The sequence below is a fragment of the Doryrhamphus excisus genome, linkage group LG17, assembly GCF_037039965.1.
Source record: "Doryrhamphus excisus strain RoL-2023G ecotype Guam linkage group LG17, RoL_Dexc_Guam_v1.1, whole genome shotgun sequence".
Classification (NCBI taxonomy): Eukaryota; Metazoa; Chordata; class Actinopteri; order Syngnathiformes; family Syngnathidae; genus Doryrhamphus; species Doryrhamphus excisus.
In genome coordinates, this window is record NC_136373.1 from 17,240,813 (window position 1) to 17,260,302 (window position 19,490).

Here is a 19,490-nt window from a genome sequence, read left to right on the forward strand (position 1 = left end):
GCCTACACTTGCCAGCGCAGAACGAGATGCGCATGTTTGGGGGGGGGGGTCCACTCTCTCGCATCTCTTACACGGAGAAGAGCTCCATCCCTCGGCTTGGATCACCAGTGCGCGGAATCCGTCGTGCGCATCCCCTACAAGTCCTCCCACCAGCATCAGCCTATTTATACGGCACACTCACACACACACGCCGCCGTGGGTCGTGATCACAGGACGCGACGGGGAGGAAAGAAGAGACGCAATCCACAACGCGGTAAGAAACGATTGTCCTTGAATGGGACTATTGACCTGAATGATGCAATGATGGAGAAACGGGCTTACTACGATGTAGCGGCGTGGTGTAAAATTGAGCCAGCGTGGGATGCAGCATCCTGATAGTTGCATGCAGCGTGGAAATCAACACAAGGTGCAAAGATCGAGGCCTGGGACAACAGGCTAGAAATGGAAATACATGACACTGAACATACTAAGAACATGATGTTCAAGTGAAGTCTGCAGTATTTTTAAGGGTAGTATATTGACTTTATTGTCACTTCAGGTACACGCTGTACTAATAGGAATAATTGGCCTCCAAGGTGACTGATTTCACCATTTAATATGCAGTAATGTTCCCGAAAAGTACAATAGTAGTACAATGATGCACTTCTTTGTAGGATAGTAGGAGCCAAGAAGGCATCTTCTACTCAAAGTGCGGGGAGTGTGTCTCAGAAGGCAGGGGTCCCAACCACGGATGGGGCAGTGCCCCAGTACCAGTGCATGGGCGGGGTCCAACAGGTTTTTTTTGTTTTATGGTTCCAGTTGTTTGGTTCAATCGGTTTCAGTACCTTAGCATGTTTATTCCATAGAACAACGGCATGAACGGGAGTGAGGCCTTTTGTTAGTCTGTTTGTCTCAGTGGGTGGAGGGGTTGCTAGCGTACACACAGAATATCCATCTATCAATTTTCTATACGAGGGGTATGCTGGAGCCTATCCCAGCTGACTTTTGAGTTGCCGGCCAATGGACTGGTCGTCAGCCAATCACAGGGCAGATATAGACAAACAACCATTCACACTCACATTCATATTCATTCAATTTAGAGTCACCAATTAACCTAACATACATGTTTCGGAATATCGGAGGTCTTCCCGATCACCTGACTGGGGCCAACATGTTGGTTGTTTCGTTAGCTCCCAATGCGGCAAAACCACACACATAAAATGGCCAGGAGCTAGGCGCTAGGAGCTAGGAGCTAGGACCTATGACGTTGGTGTCTGTCACGGTGCCAGGACCCCATTCATATACCGCTGCTGTTCTAACGGGCGGTAAAGACATAAACAGACCCAGTGGGATTAGAGCCCACTGGGAGGAGTGATCAGCGGGGATTTGCTGCCCGGTGGCCACACAATGGCGCCGTCGTGTAACACACCAAAACACACAAACACAATAGTAATGTTTCATAACAGACGCCAGCCTATATAAATCTGATTAGAAGCGGCTTTTGTGTGGGAAGCGGCACCGGGGGTTAAAGAGACGCTAGCCCGGCCTCAGGCGGTCTTTGATAGGATGGGATAGGGGGTGTGGGCGCTCTGGCAGGGCGGGCATTTTATCTTGTGGCGGGGTACTTCCATATAAGGGGGGGGTTAGGTCATGAGATGACAACAAGGACAATATTGGCGTGCAGACACAAAGACAGCTATCCAGTTTGAACCTGCCAGTCAGGAAAAAAAACACCAAGCACAATCGTGGCTGTGTAGTAAAATATCAAATGGACTGGTACCGAAATGGATGGAGCTTTTCTCTCATCCTTTGCAGTGGCCCAGGCTCCAGCCATGCCTCTTCTGGAAGAGACCGATCAACACCCACAAGAGCACCCACCTACAGTTCCTGTCATCATCATAGGTAACCACCGATCGGGACTTTGTTCATCGCAATCCTTCCTTGTCCCCTTTTGTGATGATCGCTTTCCATGTTCAGGTAATGGACCATCTGGTATTTGTCTGTCGTACCTGCTGAGTGGCAACAAGCCCTACCTAGACACGGCGACGGTCCACCCAAACCCGATACTATATAGAAAACTACAGGAGACCAAACACCTACCCATTACTGAGCAGGTACAAATCCCGGATCGGGAAACAGATTCGAAGGATTAGACGAACAAAAGACGCCAGATATTCATTGTCTGCAGGATCTGGAATATTTGAGCGAAGGTCTTGAGGGAAGGTCCACGAACCCCGTCGCCGTGCTGTTTGACACGTTACTCCACCCCAACGCCGACTTTGGGTACGAGTACCCACCCGTGCTCCAGTGGAGGAGGGACAAGCAGCAACACATTCCACATCTCGTCTTAGGGAAGGCGACGCCCGGAGGAGCCTGGCATGTAAGTTTCCTTACACGGTGGAACAGGAAGTAGACGGCCCGCGGACTGCCGGATCCACGTCGACGTAACCAAAACTTTCAATGTTTTCTTGAGTGGTAAGAACGTGTCGGGACCAGGATTTGATCAGTTGGGTTAAGACACTAAACGGGTTCTACTGTATAAACTTTGAACTGAAGTTGTTCTTTTGGATCTTCATTTTCGTTCTTCTCCAGGCTATGGAAGGCTCCATGCTCACAATAAGTCTCGGCATCTGGATGGAACTCCCTGGCGTCAACTACCGGGACTTGATCAGCGAAAAACGAAGGTACCGAAAAGAACCCACAGCCTTTGTTTGGTGCCGCCTCTTTGCCCATTGTCCCTCTCTTCTTCCAAGGGATCCCACCAGCGACAGGGCCACCCCCGAGGAGATCTCATCCTATTACCGAAACTACGTGACGTTACAAGGCCTCCAAAATAATTTTGTTGACAACACGTACGTGACATCGGTCCAGAGACTCTGCCGTGCGCACAAGATGGAAGGTCTGGAAAATCTCGGAGGCGAAAGAGCGGATGACGGTCAGGATGAAAGCTTTGAGGGAAATGGCGATGGAGGATCGGGGTCTCTCTGGGAGGTACGGGGATACCAGCAGGTGCAGAACAACACTCATGTCCCCTTCTCTCTGTTTGCTGAGAATGTAGTTCTGGCCACAGGTGCATCCGATTCGCCGGTTCGATTAAATGTGGAAGGGGAGGACCTGCCCTTTGTGTTCCACAGCATCGCAGACCTGGGCTTGGCTTTAAACCTGCGGAAGCTAGATACAAACTCAGATCCGGTTTTAGTCATGGGCGCCGGTTTAAGCGCCGCAGATGCGGTTCTGTGCGCTTGCAACAGCAACATCAGAGTGTTGCACGTCTTCAGGAAAAACGTAGACGACTCTGACCTCATCTTCAAACAGCTGCCCAAGACTTTGTACCCAGAGTACCACAAAGTCTACAACATGATGTGCTCTCAGACCTACACAACCGTTGCACCCTCGTCTGGTCCAAATCAGACCATGAGCATTGCTTCTTCGGTGTGTGCCAAAATGTGCCCCAAGACGCAGTTGACCGCGGCGAACATGGCCGCTAACGCCGGCCTCTTTCCAGACTACACCAGTTTCCCCGGACACTGCGTGGTGTCCTTCCAGTCGGACATGAAGTGTCTTCTGCAGGGGAACAATTCCCTGAAGGCCTTCAAGATATCCATGGCTCTGGTGCTGATTGGAACCAACCCCAATTTGTTTTTCTTGAAGGGGCAGGGCCAGTATCTAGGCCTCGATCCGACAAAGCCCATCTCCTGCAAGCAGAACCCCATCGACATCCACCCCTACACCTTTGAGTGCACCAAGGAACCCGGTCTGTTCGCCATGGGTCCGTTGGTGGGAGACAACTTTGTTCGCTTCTTGAAGGGCGGCGCCCTCGGCATCGCTTCCTGCCTTCTGAAGAAACTGAAAAAGAAAGGGAAGCTCATCGGCAACGGCGGGAATAGCTTTATTTGAACGGATGATATTCTGCCGTTTTTACCACCAAAAATACCCGAACTTCTAGAGAACTGCTTTAGCGTGTTTGACTTTCCAGAAATGTAAGCTACTTATGTGCCAACATTTTCTACATGTCCGTTATTCATGGAACCTCACAGTGAATGGGAACGTGGGTTTTTTTCAATCAGGTAATTCCATCGATTTCTGCATTTCTTTGAATCCATCTATGCTATCATTTAGTACTGAACTCCCAAAAATGTTCTCTGAAAGCGTGAACACCAGGAATAAACTTAAACTAGCAACGTCTATCTTCCTTAGGAGACAATCCGCTTTTTGGAGTTGTAGATGCTTCCTCAGTTAAGGTTGAAAATATTCTATTTATATCTACTTGTATGTAATCTATCTCTTTAGTCAGAGTGCAACCGAGAGGCTTTCTATGCAAATCATTTCACAGGCAGGTTTGAATGTACCCAACGTGCGACGTTGCTACCCACTGAGTGTAGATTTATATCTTTTAGTGACAGGAATTTTGGTCATTTCAAAGAATTTTAGTAGCTTAAATATTTTTTTTGTACTAAGAAAATAACTACTAAGCCACACTGACGGGAAAAAAAATCAAAAATCTTTGGGAAATAGTATTACAAGTATATTCGTAGTATTACAAGTTTATTTTTATTTTTAACTGTATTATTACAAGTTTTATTTTTAATTTTGAGATTTTTTTTTCATGAAATTCAACTTTTTTTGTAGTATAATAACTTTTTTCTTGTAGCATTATGACTGTTTTGCTCCAAATTTACTCTAGTCTAGTAAAATTATATTTTTGGTCATAAAATTTTTTTTTCACCTCACAAATAAACTTTATTCTCGCAGATGTACAACTTAACTTTAATCAAAATACTACACCTTTAATACAATAAAATTCCAACCTTTTTATTGTAGCATTATGACATTACTCTCAAAATATTACAACATTATTGTCATAAATGTAACCTTAATACAGTGCTTCTCATATAGTGGGTCGCGGGGAACTGTCAGGGGGTGTCGCGAGAGGCTTTCATTTCTATGCAAATTTTTTTTCGGCGTACAATTGCATTTTTCTTTACTTTATTCTGGTTTTGCGGGATGTTTTTATCATTAAAATATGACTGCTTTATTCTTACACTTTTCTTCATAGTATTACGACATTTTTTAAACTTTTTTGTAGTCACAACTATTTTAAAAAAATCATAAAATTAACTTTTTTCCCTCTTACCCTTTTTTTTCTTTTTCTCTCAAACAAAGCATATTTTAGGCTCATAAATGTACTGCTTATTTCTGATAAAATTACTTAATTCTTAGGTTTTTTTTTTCTTTTTAGTGTGGCCCTAACTTTGTAAATAACGGCAGCATTAAACACACATTTTGCCTTTTGGTTGCCTCGTGTACATGTACGCTTCTCACAATGGATGACCACAACCTGTGGGCCAAATTTCCACATATTTCCACTAATAGCATTCATGACAGCAAAAACAAGGGTCTTTTATCTTAACTTTCAAGTCATCTCAGGGCACTCGGAGCAGGTATAGCGGCATCCCTCCAACAGTAACTACACCAAACAGCTCGGTTGCAAAGAACCAACGTGACGGTTGCCTTGTTCGTTAGCTTGTATGCTGTGAAAACCGACACAGCACACAAAACACGAGAAGAAAAGTGACTAAGTAATAATGATTTCCGGCGTGTGTGTATTGCTCTGCTGTTTTTTTCCACACGGCTTGTCATTAAATGCTTGAATGTTTGAACACGTGCAAAATAAGCTCACCTCATTGAAAACACACCTGCAATATAAGCTTACATTTTGTGTGCGTAGTTTTTTGGCTTATTTATTATGACGGGTCACTGTTAGCCACATTAGCGGTCAATCAGGAATTCCTGATGGTTTTTTTCAGTGCTTCTTGGGCAGACTTGGATACACGCACTGGCCACATCATTAGGAACACCTGCACCATCCATTGACATTCAATACAGAATTGAGAGGTGTTTGATATTTAGCTTACCGCATTCTCTATTGGTGCCACCATGTTTTGGCGAGGTGACTTCGTAGCAGACTAGCTTTAGTTTGTTTGTTTGGCTGTAAAGTTCAGAGAATTTTATTCTGAACTCCTATTTCCATGCATGTCATATTGAGCCTTGCCATAGCTTGGCGGAACCCGTTTGTGTCGGCAAGCGCTTGTATTTACAGCAGGTTTAAGATAGGACTGCTAACAGCGCCCCTGCTGGTTGCATCCAGTTAGTGCATGCCATAGAAATGAATTGAGGAATAAAACACCCATCCCTATGGTGGAGAATATTGCTCAGACGGCAGCGACACTTGAATCCATCGCCTCTCATCCGCTTGCTAAAGCAGGTAAACATTTGGTCTAAGGATAAGCTGCTCTCGGCATGTCGGGTTTTAACATAAAAATACTTTGTAATGTTTTCTATGCCATGTTTTTTTTTTATTATTATTGACAAATAAAACAATGAGAAAGAAAACGCGTGTTACATTATTTTCCGTCGGTGGCTTCATAAAGTTCATAGTTGGATAATCACAATGTTTGACTTAAGCGGGTGCAAACCTTGTAATCTTGCTAAAACCAATCCTAAATCCTACACACACTACAGTGGAACCTCAGTTAGCATACTTTACCTCGTTTTAAATACATTTTCAGGTCAGTGTACGTCTTATGTCAATTCAAAACACATTTTTTTTACAGTTCTACATGCATGAAACTATTCAAAATGCATATAAATATAAATGGAAGGGATAAAATGACATTTAAGGTGACATCTTTGTGGATGTGAGTGCTCCCAAGGACAAGGACATCAACTTCCTGTTTTGGTCTTGAATTCAGTTCAGTTCTCTAGTGTTATTCATCGAAAATTGTGCTAATTTGGTTCCATTTTTTGTTAGTAAGACGAGAAACACTCGAGCAATAACTCATGGCAAAACAGGAAGGTGGCGTCCGTGTGGCGTTTGGGAACACTCCCATCAAAAATCACGTCTTCAATGAAAGTAAAAGTAAAAGTTAGAAACTTTGTGTCAACAGTCGGGAATTAATTCATTGGACTTAAATGATCCCTTTCGCGACACGGACATCAACTTCCTGTTTATGTCTTGAATTCAGTTCAGTTCTCTAGTGTTATTCATCAAAAATTGTGTTGATTTGGTTCCATTTTGTGTTAGCGAGACGAGAAACAAGCAATAACTCATGGCAAAACAGGAAGGTGGCGTCCGTGTGGCGTTTGGGAACACTCCCATCAAAAATCGCGTCTTCAATGAAAGTAAAAGTAAAAGTAAGAAACTGTGTGTCAACGTTCGGGAATGAATTCATTGGACTTAAATGATTCCTTTCACGACACGGACACCAACTTCCTGTTTATGTCTTGAATTAAGTTCAGTTCTCTAGTGTTATTCTTCGAAAATTGTGCTATTTTGGTTCCATTTTGTGTTAGTGAGACGAGAAGCACTCAAGCAATAACTCATGGCAAAACAGGAAGGTGGCGTCCGTGTGGCGTTTGGGAACACTCCCATCAAGAATCACGTCTTTAACGAAGGTAAAAAGTAAGAAACTGTGTGTCAGCGTTCGAGAACGAATTAATTGGACTTAAATGATTCCATTATGGGAAAAATTGATGTCCGTTTCGGATAGTGGGAATGTTAGTGGGAACCAATTCAACGAATACTAACTGTGTTAGTATCAACATTCCTACGTTTTTGTGTTGTTTTCTTTTCAGATTTCTCGTTTAATTGTATTTTTAGAAAGTGTCGCAGGTGAAAAACAAATACGGACCCCAGAGCCGCATTTTGGCCACCCTGCTGTGAGTGAACACGAATGCGATCGTCTTATCTGACCGTTGCACTGACGGGTGACGGGCATGCCCAGGAGGTGTTTCATCTTCTCCTGGTCAATTTGGTGGGGTTGTACCTAAAACAGACAGGAAGAGACAAACAGTTGATGTCATGGCTCCCCCCCCCAGGACGGGCTTTTAACATTCCTCATGGCTCATTCCTCAATGTCCTTAGAGGCATTTTGAACAAACAAAAAACAGCCCAAATGAAGCGCCGTAAAAGACGGCGTGAGCGTGTTTGAACAGCTTAAAGCAAACAGGCTTCCTATAAAGCACGTCTGGACACCCGCTGGTTTTTAAGCTGGCGAAATGTACTGCGCTGTTTTCTTAGCGGCAGAGTCTGTTCCCCCCCGGGGCCACGCATGACTGACTTGAGCATGACTCGGTGATCAAACACAGCTCAGCCTCAACATACACACACAAAATCAATCTCGGACTGTCTCTTTTCTGCTTCGTCAAAGAAAACACGGCGGCTTACATCACCGCCGTTACCGTGGAAACCGCTGTGATGAAAGCGCGTTGGGCCTGGTTCTCTGTTAATTATGTTGATTAGAACGGCTGCGTGCATTACAATATTTCACAGTTAAATCCTCAGGTCTTACAGGTAGAAGAAAAAACCCTTAAATGTAGTACCTGCACATTTTAAGTAGTAAATAATTACTTTTTCCCCCTTCCAGGTCTCCTCCGCAGCAGTATGCTTTACTCTTAAGTCACTATGATTAATACACCATGACAGCACAGGAAGATGAAAATATTCATGCTTTTAGTCTGCGGCAAACTTTGTACACAAGATTAATTACCGTACGTCCTGGCTGGTCCACAACATATTAAAAGCATTGCAGAGTACCTACAGTACAGTGGGTAAAGTAGTAGTAGTAAGCATTGCAGAGTACCTACAGTACGGTGGGTAAAGTAGTAGTAAGCATTGCAGAGTACCTACAGTACAGTGGGTAAAGTAGTAGTAAGCATTGCAGAGTACCTACAGTACGGTGGGTAAAGTAGTAGTAAGCATTGCAGAGTACCTACAGTACAGTGGGTAAAGTAGTAGTAAGCATTGCACAGTACCTACAGTACAGTGGGTAAAGTAGTAGTAAGCATTGCAGAGTACCTACAGTACAGTGTGTAAAGTAGTAGTAAGCATTGCAAAGCACCTACAGTACAGTGGGTAAAGTAGTAGTAAGCATTGCAGAGTACCTACAGTACAGTTGGTAAAGTAGTACTCCCCCGTTTATCAGGGTTCAACGGTTCCAGATTGTTGTTGACATTTAGATCAATTTTATACACTTAAATACATCTCACCTAAAAAGTTCTTCTCTTTGGCTCTCCTCCCGTCTGCTCTGACGCTCCGCCTGAAACACAAATCGTGAGTGGAAGCACAAATCATCGCACCATCATGGAGGGAATCAGACCTCAAGCGATTCTTTCAGCCATTCATCCATTTCAGAGTTCTTGCCCCGGTCGTGGACCAGCAGTTCAGGCCCACCGATGATGTGTGCCGAGCACTCCGTCCTGGGCCCGTGCATCTGTCCCGGGGTGAGAAGAGAACATGTTTCCATATATAGCATAGTGCATTGAATGCATCGAATTCAACAGGAGCCAAAAAGTCAACATTATTGTATTGTACAGAGTACTGTTTACATGTACTGTAAGAGTACATGCTACCACTAGTCAGCATGTTCCTTATGCTGCTGTGTCATTCAATAAAACATAATACACCACATTACGTAGGAGATTCCACAACAAGGACCTTCCCCGATGCAAACAGATGAATTATTATGTCTCATTATGGCTTATCATATCCACTATATTAGCTGATATGAGTATAAAGGTGTCTATAAGGCTGTAATAAGGTTAAATCCTGTTTTAGAAGGTCATAAGTAGGTTTTCTATGCCCAAACTATGAAAATATGCCATGTAGTATTTATTTTTAATCCCAAGCGGAAATTCATTTATCGTGCATCAAAAGTGCCAAAAGTGGTGAAAAAAATGATGCGCCTATGTAATAATATATTTTTATATCTATAATATATGTATATATATATACATATATATTATTATTATATTATTAAATATTATATTGTTATGTATAAGTTATGTATAGTATTGTATTGTATAAGTATCATTTTATAATTTATTATTTTATACTTTTACAATAGTATTATATATAATATTAAATATATTTTAAATATATTATAAATATATATTATTAAATATTATATTATATATATATTTGGATATGAGCGAGTTCTGAGTCCTGACCTTGCGGAAACGTTTGAAGTTCTTTGCAAAGCTGTTGGCGAGCGTCTGCTGCGGTTGGGCTTTGGGCAGCACGTTGACGGTGAGGGATCTGAACTCCACCAAAATCAGGTTTTTAGGGTGGTCTTGGTCCACTTTGGTTTCCTGCAACACCAACACACAAAGATGTCCACTGGTTTATCTGAAAGTAGCCAAAGGGGAGTCAACAACTAAGAGACTCTGGTTTTAGATGCAGGGGGCTGTTAAATGTCAACACAAACAACGCCAATGAGGACTGATGTGAACCTTTGCACACAAACAGGAAGTGGGCCAGGATGTGCCAGGCAAATGATTACTGTCTGTTGATAACGCATGTGGGAGTTTGTAACCTTGTCACAGAAAACGACTCTGACATTTTAGACATTTCTATGTCTATTTTTATGTCTTCATGCCAATAGAGGCACACAACTTAGTGGATAGCATGTGCTAACAGTGAGGAGAGGCTACACAAACACAGCAGCATAAAATCAGGATAAATACGGTACTGTTACAAAAATGTTTTTTTTTGTCACAGAGCAGTGATGGCAAAGAGGAAAAGTGTGATGATGACCATAGCACTGGTAATGTTCCGGTAGCGTCTGTCCTGGCTACTCGTTATAATTACTGGTGAGGGCACAATTTATTTTCCTAAAAACTAGCATATCGTTGTTTTGTTGTAAAGTGGTTAACAGTTTGTTTGTTTTTTTACATTTGACAGTTAATATGGGGACAGTCTGACCCTAAAATTTATTATTTCAATTTCCATTATTTCCTATACATCTATTAAATGAAAATACATGTAAGAATAACAAAGAATTTCAAATGCAGAGTTAGAGAAATAAATTAAAGTACCTCAAGTTGAACAGAATTTATAATAAATATAAAGTAAATAAGTTAGAATAAGTGAATATATTAAGGATAAATTAATAAATACACATTTTAAAGAATGGTTTGAATTAAAAGTTTTTTTGTGTCAATGTAGCCAGATGGTTTGTTCAGTGTTTTTGTTTTAAAGCCAGAAATAAAAGGTAGTGGCCTGCACGGTGGTCGAGTGGTTAGCAGACCTCACAGCTAGGAGAACCGAGTTCAATCCCACCCTCGGCCATCTCTGTGTGGAGTTTGCATGTTCTCCCCGTGCGTGCGTGGGTTTTCTCCGGGTTTCCTCCCATATTCCAAAAACATGCTAGGTTAATTGGCCACTCCAAATTGTCCATAGGTATGAATGTGAGTGGTTGTTTGTCTATATGTGCCCTGTGATTGGCTGGCCACCAGTCCAGGGTGTACCCCTGCGTATGTAAACCACTTACTTCGACCTCCTCCAGTTTGACAGGTTGACCAAGGTGAACCTCAGCATCTTCTGCGTCCTGACCAACATCTGCTTTGAGTGGCTCAACATTCTAGGAGAACAAACAGGAGTATTAAGAGAAAGGCTGAAAAAGAACACCAGGATCGGAAATCTCCAACTGACCTTAATGGAGAACATCTTGTTAGCTTCAACAAGCTGCCGTGTACCGCGTGTGCTCGCTTCTGATGGCTTCGCCGCCATCTCTGAGACAACTTGCAGCTCAGTTCGGTGGTTTTGATGGACAGATGGGGCTTTTTCCAGGCCCAACCGTGACCTTAGGCTGCTGGTGGCGTCATCATCTTCACGAGCCACGCGTTGCTTTTTATTTGAAGCCTGCGCTGCTTCGGACGGCCGGTCGGGAGCGTGGGTTCTTGCAGGTGCCGCTTGGCTCGCAGAGAGCGACTCATCCATATCGTCCATGTCCTCGGACATGATAAATTCCAGTTCAGCCACATCCATTTCTTCTTCCATACCCTTTCTTTTTCTGCTCGTGTGGGAGGCCGCTTCTGATGAAGACGCTGACCGATCGACGATGAGATCATCATCATTGTGGCTCGTGGGATTCTGGGAAGAAGCTGCAGGGGCTTGGATTGAACATGAGGGGGTGTCAGAAGAGGTGTTGATGCTGGGTTCAAGCACGGGACGCTTTGGCTGTGACGTCACAGCCGCCAGCTCCTCATCCAAAGGCCTTGAAGAAAAACACACAATTGTACTGTCAAAAAAAATGGATGCAGACATACCAGCGTATCCCACCAAGCGACATCTTTTGTGTTTATGGATGCTAATTCATCTTGATGGTTACCTCTTCTTGTTGACTGGTTTAAAAAAACTGGTCATTGTCGACTGCTTCTGTGGGGACGTTGTTGGAGAAACGTGCTGAGGAGAATTCTTTGACAAGGATGTCTTCTTAGCCACACCAGGCTTTGCCATAGGCGGCCCCGAAGTTGTCGTCTTCCGGTCTTGATGTCCTGAAAGTGCAAAGGTGTTTCAGAGAATTTGTTTTTCCTTTGTGTTGTCATTGCTTTTTGTTCTTCATCGGTGCTTTATGATTCAGTGCTTCTCCCTCTTCATCACGACTGGGCCCGGTGTTGAACTACACGCAAGCTACAGGTCCAGGGTGAGCATCCACTTCCTATACCGCCCTCGCCCAGAAACACGGTTTAATGGGAAGTTAGGATTTTTCAAATGTAACACAACTCATACAACGCAACACTCACAAAAATGCTAAATAGTTTATGGCAGGGGTTCCCAAACTTTACCAACTCAGGGCCCACCTTTGTCCTATAAACAGGACATAGACATTAATGCTCATACTTTTCATAACTGCATTCAAGCCTGGCATGATGACCAGAGAGCTATGTTCCAATCATAAACTGTATAAAGTTCCTAAAATATTGTGACAGGTCAATAACACTCAATAGGTTACTTAATTACTTAAATATAAATATATAAATAATATATAAATATATTTTTTAAATTGTGGATAAATATTTTACAATAAAAATCATTTTTAAAATAATATTTGCAAAAAGTAAGTATCATTTTTAATAATTATTATTAATGATTATTTTTAATCAATTAATTTAATTATTATTATTGATTATTTTTAATCAATTAATTCAATTTATTATTATTATTTATTAATTTATTATTATTATTATTATTAATTGCATTATTTTTTATGACCTCTCATGGTCCACCAGGGGGGGTTTATGGTGTTACACTTGTAAATAAATGATTTGGGTGTAAAACAACCCCTAGTTTGTGTTCTTTATGTTGGTATACTTGTTGAGATGTCACAAAAACAACAAATATCAGCGTCAAAAATTAAGCTTGAAATGTTTTTTTTGCACAAAATGCTGGTTTTCTCCCCGTTTTAGTTGGGAACTGATATTTTCCTATGTTTTGCTGATTACTAAAGAACGGAAAAATGTAGAAACAAACTTTTGTCTAGCGACAGACGGGAGTCTAATCGCTTGTGTTTTGGTAGGTTTGATGTTTATGTATATATATATATATATATAGCCATAGAAAGATCAGCCAAATCTAAAATGGCCGACAGTGGAAGGGATGACTGAATGAGTTTGTTCATATATTTTTGAACAAACAAGAGTTGTCCAACTAGAAAGTGGTGAGTGACAAATGGATATTTTAAATGTTGATGACCCACAACCCAGCTAGCAGACATCAACATAAGCTGTTGTCAACATAACCAAAATATAATAAACAACGGTATGCTAGCATTTTGCTATCAACCGTTGTTTTTTTGTTGACGTTTTCCACAAATGCGATTGACGATATCTACCCATAACTCTGGACTCAGGCCTCCTCCTCTGGGAGTGTGTGGTCTCCGTCAAGCTATGTGAATCTGTCACCATCATCTGTGTTGTGGTTTTCGAACCATTAGGACGACTTGCGGTCCCTTTGTGCGTTTTTTCCGGTGTCTCTCCGACCGCCATGATGCCGGTGGTCTGGCATGGATCTGTTCTGATAAACAAGGCAAACGGGGGCAAGTCTGGAAGACTGAAATGAAACAGACCAGGAAGTTGTGTGTGTGTGTGTTGTACATTTGTGACGTCTCCGTGTTGACCACGTACGCCGTGATGTTCTGTGACGCCGCTGGTAAGACGGTCTCATCCACTGCCACATGCTGGGACAAAGACGCGCTCAGGCTTCTGGCCTTCACCTTTGGCACTAAACCCGAAAGAAGCAAAAAGACGTGAAACAACGGAAGAGGGACGGCGGTTCACGTTCTTCTACCTGTATCTGTCATTGCACTGGTCGGGTTGCAGTACTTGCTGCATGAGGCGTAGATGGCAGCCAACCCGATTTCAGACTCTGTGATGACTCGAAGGCGTTTCCTGTCTCACAGAAAGAGAAAGAAGTTCTTGGATCGATACAAATACCGATCGAATCCATATCAAGGGTAGTAGCAGAGTATGATCGATACCTATCCCGGCTGTCTTTGGGCGAGAGGCAGGGTACACCCTGGACTGGTGGCCAGCCAATCACAGGGCACATATAGACAAACAACCATTCACACTCACATTCATACCTATGGACAATTTGGAGTGGCCAATTAACCTTGCATGTTTTTGGAATGTGCCACACAGAGATGGCCGAGGGTGGAATTGAACCCTGGTCTCCTAGCTGTGACGTCTGCACGCTAACCACTCGACCGCCGTGCCGCCCTGTGTTTTTTTTGTTGTATTGTTCAAATATATTGTATATACCTTATTTATTTATTTATTGTTTGCATAATCAGAAGATACCACAATAGGATACAAATGATTGGGCATTTAAGTGTGGAGTTTGCATGTTCTCCCCGTGTGTGGGAACCCCGTCTCTTGCCCAAAGTCAGCTGGGATAGGCTCCAGCATACCCGTGTGACCTTAATGAGAATTAAGCGGCATCGAGAATGATTGTTTGCAAACATTTGTTTGCCTAAAAATATCGTTATGCTTGCTTAAAATCCAAGTCTTAAGTATTTTATTTATCATGAAGTGCAACTAAAAGGCAAAGTTATTCAATCATCTGCAAAATTTCAAACGTATCAGTATGAGCGATCATGCCATACCACCTTTCAACGATGTTTTTCACGGAATCATGCCACCCTGTGGTAGAAGGTGGAAGCACAGGTTGCGAGCTGCCAGTAGAAACGTCCACCACGCAGGTCCTCGGTGACTCCAGGAGGTCAGAGGGCAGGGAGCCTTCCTCCAGGAGTTGGCTTGTCCCACCACCAAAACTTATCGCTGTGCTCAGACGCTTGAGCTATGAAACATTTAGAGAAACATTAATACTAACACTGGAACCCGGGAATACTACGACACATGTCAACATAGTCGAACCCATAGTCATTGCAATTCCCCAGAAATGAGTGCTAACCTCCATCACATACAATGTCACACTAGAGCTGATGAACTTGAATCCAAGATGTGACAATACCTGTTTAGCGCTGAGAAATATGAAGGTTGTTCCTCCAAAAAGATGTTTGCGTTTGACATCCGGCGCCAGGTTAACATCCTCTTTATTCAAGCTGGGCTCATCAATGTCAGGAGTGAATCTAAAAATGACAACGAAGCAGGAAAAATTAGCTCATGTTGCGGATTAAACGATAAAACAAGAAAAAAAGTCCACGATGGCATCGTACCTCTCGGCTACAGGAGGGGGTAACTTCTGTTGGGCCGCTTTGCTGAGCTCTGAGAAGAACTCCGGCTTTACGATGGGACAGCAGCACAGCAGGGCAGAAATGGTCTACAAGTTGAGGTACAGAAGAACCCGGTGATGTCAACATGATAAGCGCTTTTTCTTTCTTCCAGGATCCAGGTTAAAACAACCGTGTTTTTATTTTGAAGCTCACGTTGCCTTGAACAGGAAGTAACTAGACAGTCGTTATGCTGCGGTAGTCCTTTCATAATGCTTGGCGATAACAATGAAGTTAACAATACCAAATTCAACCATTAAGGCATTCTCCAACTGCCACAGCTACATCGTGGTCCTGTGGGAAATATTGAATACTACACGTGTAGACATAAACCGACCCATTTTTCCAGAAATGACACTCTTGGGTCTCAAATTTTTTGTTGACATAAAAAGGGCTGAATTCTATGTTTTATCTCATTATTATGACTTTCTATCTCATAATTTTGACTTTCTTATCTCAAAATTTCGACTTTTTATCTCGGCCTTTTTTACCTCATTATTATGACTTTCTATCTCATAATTTTGACTTTCTTATCTCAAAATTTCAACTTTTTATCTCGTAATTTTGACTTTTAATGTCATTATTTTGACTTTTTATCTCATTATTATGACTTTCTATTTCATAATTTTGACTTTATCTCAAAATTTTGACTTTGTATCTCATAATTTTGACTTTTTATCTCATTATTATGACTTTATATCTCATTATTATGACTTTCTATCTCAAAATTTTGCCTTTTTATCTCAGAATTTCGACTTTTTATCTCATTATTTTGACTTTTTATCTCAGAATTGGGATAATTTTTTTTTTGTGGCGGAAACGAGCTGCCATAGAATTCAGCGGGTTGAATAATGTTGATGAACACACATAAAGACACGGAAGTAAAGTGACCTTTCTGACCTTGATGGTGACTTTAACCGACGGCATGACCAGGTGGGTACATGCCGTACTCCACGTGTTGACTAGCGTTCCCCCCAGCAGCTGCAGAGCCTGAGAGAGGGCAGCTTTGCCGACGTCGTCCAAGCAAGAAGAACACACGACCGGCTTCTGATGAGCCACGCTGGGCAGGAAAAAGAAAGGATAGAATTAATTCATGAATATTTGATTAATGATACGTCCTGTTGTTTTTTCCCTCAGTACCTGAATTTGGAATGAAAGACTCCAAATGTAACACTGTCCCCTGACTTCATGTTCACCGGAGTGTTCTCCGCCAGGCGCTTGCCGTTGACGACAGTGCCGTACTTGGAGGTGTCCTTCAGGGTCAGTGTCTTGGGGTGAAATACATGACAAATGGGTAAACATGTGTAGATATTCCTATTAAAATCTTTTTGCATATACCGCTCTTACCTGATCAGTAACTATGCAGTGAGCATGGGCTCTGCTGATGGACTGGTCATTAGGCAGCAGAATTTCACAGTTCTTGCGACCCACCACATATTCTTTACCAGAGAGCAGATAGTGGGTCTCACCTGTCAATAACAAGAGCTTTTTACTGACTTTTCAAACTCCCTAACCCATATGTGACGACATTTTGTGCATTAACGACGGTGGAACCAATCCACTCTTGGTCAGTACAAACAACATACAATAAATAGTTACACAAAACACATCATACAGATTGTTTAAAGACAAACAAAGCAAATGTAGGCTATATAATATAAGATAAAACTTGTATTTTGCCACATAGTTAAATATTTCATCAATGACACTTTCCGGTCAGAAGTAGCTAAACTAAGTCACACTCATTGCATTTCATTTACTACAGCTTAAGTTCGTTATGTTAAAATATCAGTATATATCAATATCAATAGATACCTCCCGGCCCCGCCGGAATTAGAATCCACATTTCGGTGATATTCTTCTTTTTATGAAATTGAAATGACTTAAAAAGTTCGGAAAACAACCAGAATGAATCGTGTTTTTGCCACTATCGACAAGCAACACCCGCGCGGTCTTGTGACGTCACAATGCAGCGACTTTCTTTTCTTCTTCTACGCCTGTTTTCCGGGGAATTGCTTGTTTAGTTTTTACGCATTACTGCTTCTAGCGGCATTAAGGAGATATTACAAAAATAAACCCACAATAACGTAAAACAAACCACGATCAACACTAAATGGAAAATATGAGCTTATGGAATGATTTAATGCAGAATGTGTGGCCTTGATAATGTAAAAAAAAAGACATAAATTAAATTCAAGTGGGTTATTTATTCATTGTATTTATAATTGAATCCTGCTTTAAAAGTGTAGTATAAGTATTTTTATTTAGCTGTCACATAAGTAAATATGCTAAAATCCTAGCCATCCTATTATATATATATGTTAAGTGTATTTTTAGTTGTTTATTATATTTATTACAATTTCAAAAATACATTAAGAAGAAAGGAAGAAAAGAAGGAACGAAGGAAATGGCCCTCTTGCTTCAGGCGAGCTTTTATTTAAAACGTGGGAGCAAAACAGAGCAGATGAACACAAACTGGTTAGCCTGTCTGGCCCTTCTCACTTCCGCCTCCCTTGCCCTGCCCCCTCCACAAGCCCAAGGCCAAAGGTCACATACCACATTGTTCTCGGAATATTATGAGTTTTTCTGGTCGATGTAGCACTTTATCTTCCAAATCTCGGATTATTTGAATGCTCCGTCGTAACAGGCATTGGGCATTTATGACTTTATTCATGAAATCTCAGATTATTCTTTGTCCGATGTGACCCTTGATACCAAATATTGCAGTTTGGCCCAGTTGATGGTCAACAGATATGGAAAGTGACAGACTACAGATCCGTGTTTGCATCCACCATTAGCACTGATAAATCCAACTTAGAAATAATAATGCTCTCAGTGCAGAAGACCATCCCTGCCTAGCTATTTCTAACAAGACCAACAGGCTCGAGGCAATCCATCGTCAAACCTGAACGTTTAGTCCGCATTCTTCTGATGAATGCTTCCCTAACTGGCGACCTCATTCAACCTCCCAGGCTGCTGAGGGATCAGGCTTGTCTTATTTCATGCCATGCCTTCCTTGACACTTTGTGATAACTTATCATCAGATTGTCAAAACAACAGCGTCCGTGTGACGTCACATTTGTGATGCTGTAGCCAGCCAGGACCTTCAGTCACACATCAGTGATCCACATCTAATAAATAATAATAAATTAAATAAATAATCATAATGACATTTCTCAATCTAAAAAATATTACATCAATATTAATATTAAACAAATATAAATAAATCAAAATCTAATAATACTAATAATCCTCATTGTAATAAATAAAAATGAAAAATCATGTAGAAGTAGTGGCAGAAATGATAAAGAAATCACTTCTAAATAGTAAAACACATATTCACATAAAAATTGATATTAAAAAAACAACTACAAGAAGAGCCCACGGAGAAACAGACACATTTAAGAAATAGTTTTGCAATTTTTCGAAAAATTCAATATACAAAAAGGAATCAAATATAAATGGAAAAAATGAAATGAATAATATATTTTTTTAATTAATGAATTTTAAAAAATTAAATGATATAGCAATGAATTAAAGTCCCAAAGCAATAGTAACAAAACAAAACTATTATACATAAGAAATAATAATACAGTAATTTTTTAAAACAATTTACGGTACAAAAAAAGAATTAAAAAAATATGAAATCTCAATAATAACACTTTCTACAAAAAAATTCTACACCAAAATAAAATAATAAAAAATAAATAGTAACAATAATTAAATAAACCAAATGCTGAAAAACCATAAATAAATAAAGTATTTTTTTACAGTACAAAAAAAGAAATTAAAAAATATGAAATCTCAATAACACTTTCTTCAAAAAAATTCTACATCAAAAAATAAAAAATAAAATAAATAGTAACAATAATTAAATAAACCAAATACTGACAAAACATAAATAAATAAAGTTAGCTACAGTAAGGAAAGCAAAGAGAC

The 19,490-nt window shown here is 41.1% G+C and overlaps 2 protein-coding genes across 4 annotated transcripts; one reads left to right on the forward strand and one right to left on the reverse strand.

Annotated features, from left to right (window-relative positions):
• The first annotated feature begins 112 nt into the window (after window positions 1-112).
• osgin2 (oxidative stress induced growth inhibitor family member 2) lies at window positions 113-6,352 on the forward strand. Of its 3 annotated transcripts, none has more exons than XM_058084114.2 (5): window positions 113-253; window positions 1,795-1,881; window positions 1,957-2,093; window positions 2,168-2,359; window positions 2,572-6,352. In XM_058084114.2, exons 2-5 carry the CDS (start codon window positions 1,812-1,814, stop codon window positions 3,874-3,876), a joined length of 1,704 nt encoding a protein of 567 aa, XP_057940097.2. In that variant the 5' UTR covers window positions 113-253; window positions 1,795-1,811; the 3' UTR covers window positions 3,877-6,352. The 3 variants fall into 3 exon arrangements, with proteins under 3 accessions (XP_057940097.2, XP_078653944.1, XP_078653945.1); XM_078797819.1 differs by lacking the exon at window positions 113-253 and having other exon boundaries at window positions 1,626-1,881; window positions 2,572-2,663; window positions 2,733-6,352; XM_078797818.1 differs by lacking the exon at window positions 113-253 and having other exon boundaries at window positions 1,624-1,881.
• nbn (nibrin) lies at window positions 4,612-17,513 on the reverse strand. The gene is made up of 17 exons (XM_058084112.2): window positions 17,367-17,513; window positions 16,899-17,020; window positions 16,692-16,819; window positions 16,452-16,611; window positions 15,498-15,601; window positions 15,293-15,410; window positions 14,928-15,118; window positions 14,108-14,208; window positions 13,915-14,041; window positions 13,653-13,834; window positions 12,150-12,315; window positions 11,471-12,035; window positions 11,310-11,399; window positions 9,988-10,128; window positions 9,138-9,251; window positions 9,028-9,077; window positions 4,612-7,805 (listed from the first exon to the last, which is right to left on the reverse strand). The coding sequence occupies exons 1-17, from the start codon at window positions 17,395-17,397 to the stop codon at window positions 7,772-7,774; spliced, it is 2,424 nt and encodes an 807-aa protein (XP_057940095.2). The 5' UTR covers window positions 17,398-17,513; the 3' UTR covers window positions 4,612-7,771.
• Between the last annotated feature and the right edge of the window lie 1,977 nt (window positions 17,514-19,490).

Bases quoted from the DNA above. Each gene is read 5' to 3' on its own strand.
- nbn (XM_058084112.2), bottom strand. From the start codon at position 17,397: ATGTGGATTCTAATTCCGGCGGGGCCGGGAG. The intron at 16,820-16,898 runs GTAAGAGCGGTA...TTTCACCCCAAG, and splicing joins ACTGCATAGTTACTGATCAG to ACACTGACCCTGAAGGACAC. The intron at 9,078-9,137 runs GTCTGATTCCCT...TTTGTGTTTCAG, and splicing joins GGCTGAAAGAATCGCTTGAG to GCGGAGCGTCAGAGCAGACG.
- osgin2 (XM_078797818.1), top strand. From the start codon at position 1,764: ATGGATGGAGCTTTTCTCTCATCCTTTGCAGTGGCCCAGGCTCCAGCC. The intron at 2,094-2,167 runs GTACAAATCCCG...CATTGTCTGCAG, and splicing joins ACCTACCCATTACTGAGCAG to GATCTGGAATATTTGAGCGA. The intron at 2,360-2,571 runs GTAAGTTTCCTT...GTTCTTCTCCAG, and splicing joins CGCCCGGAGGAGCCTGGCAT to GCTATGGAAGGCTCCATGCT.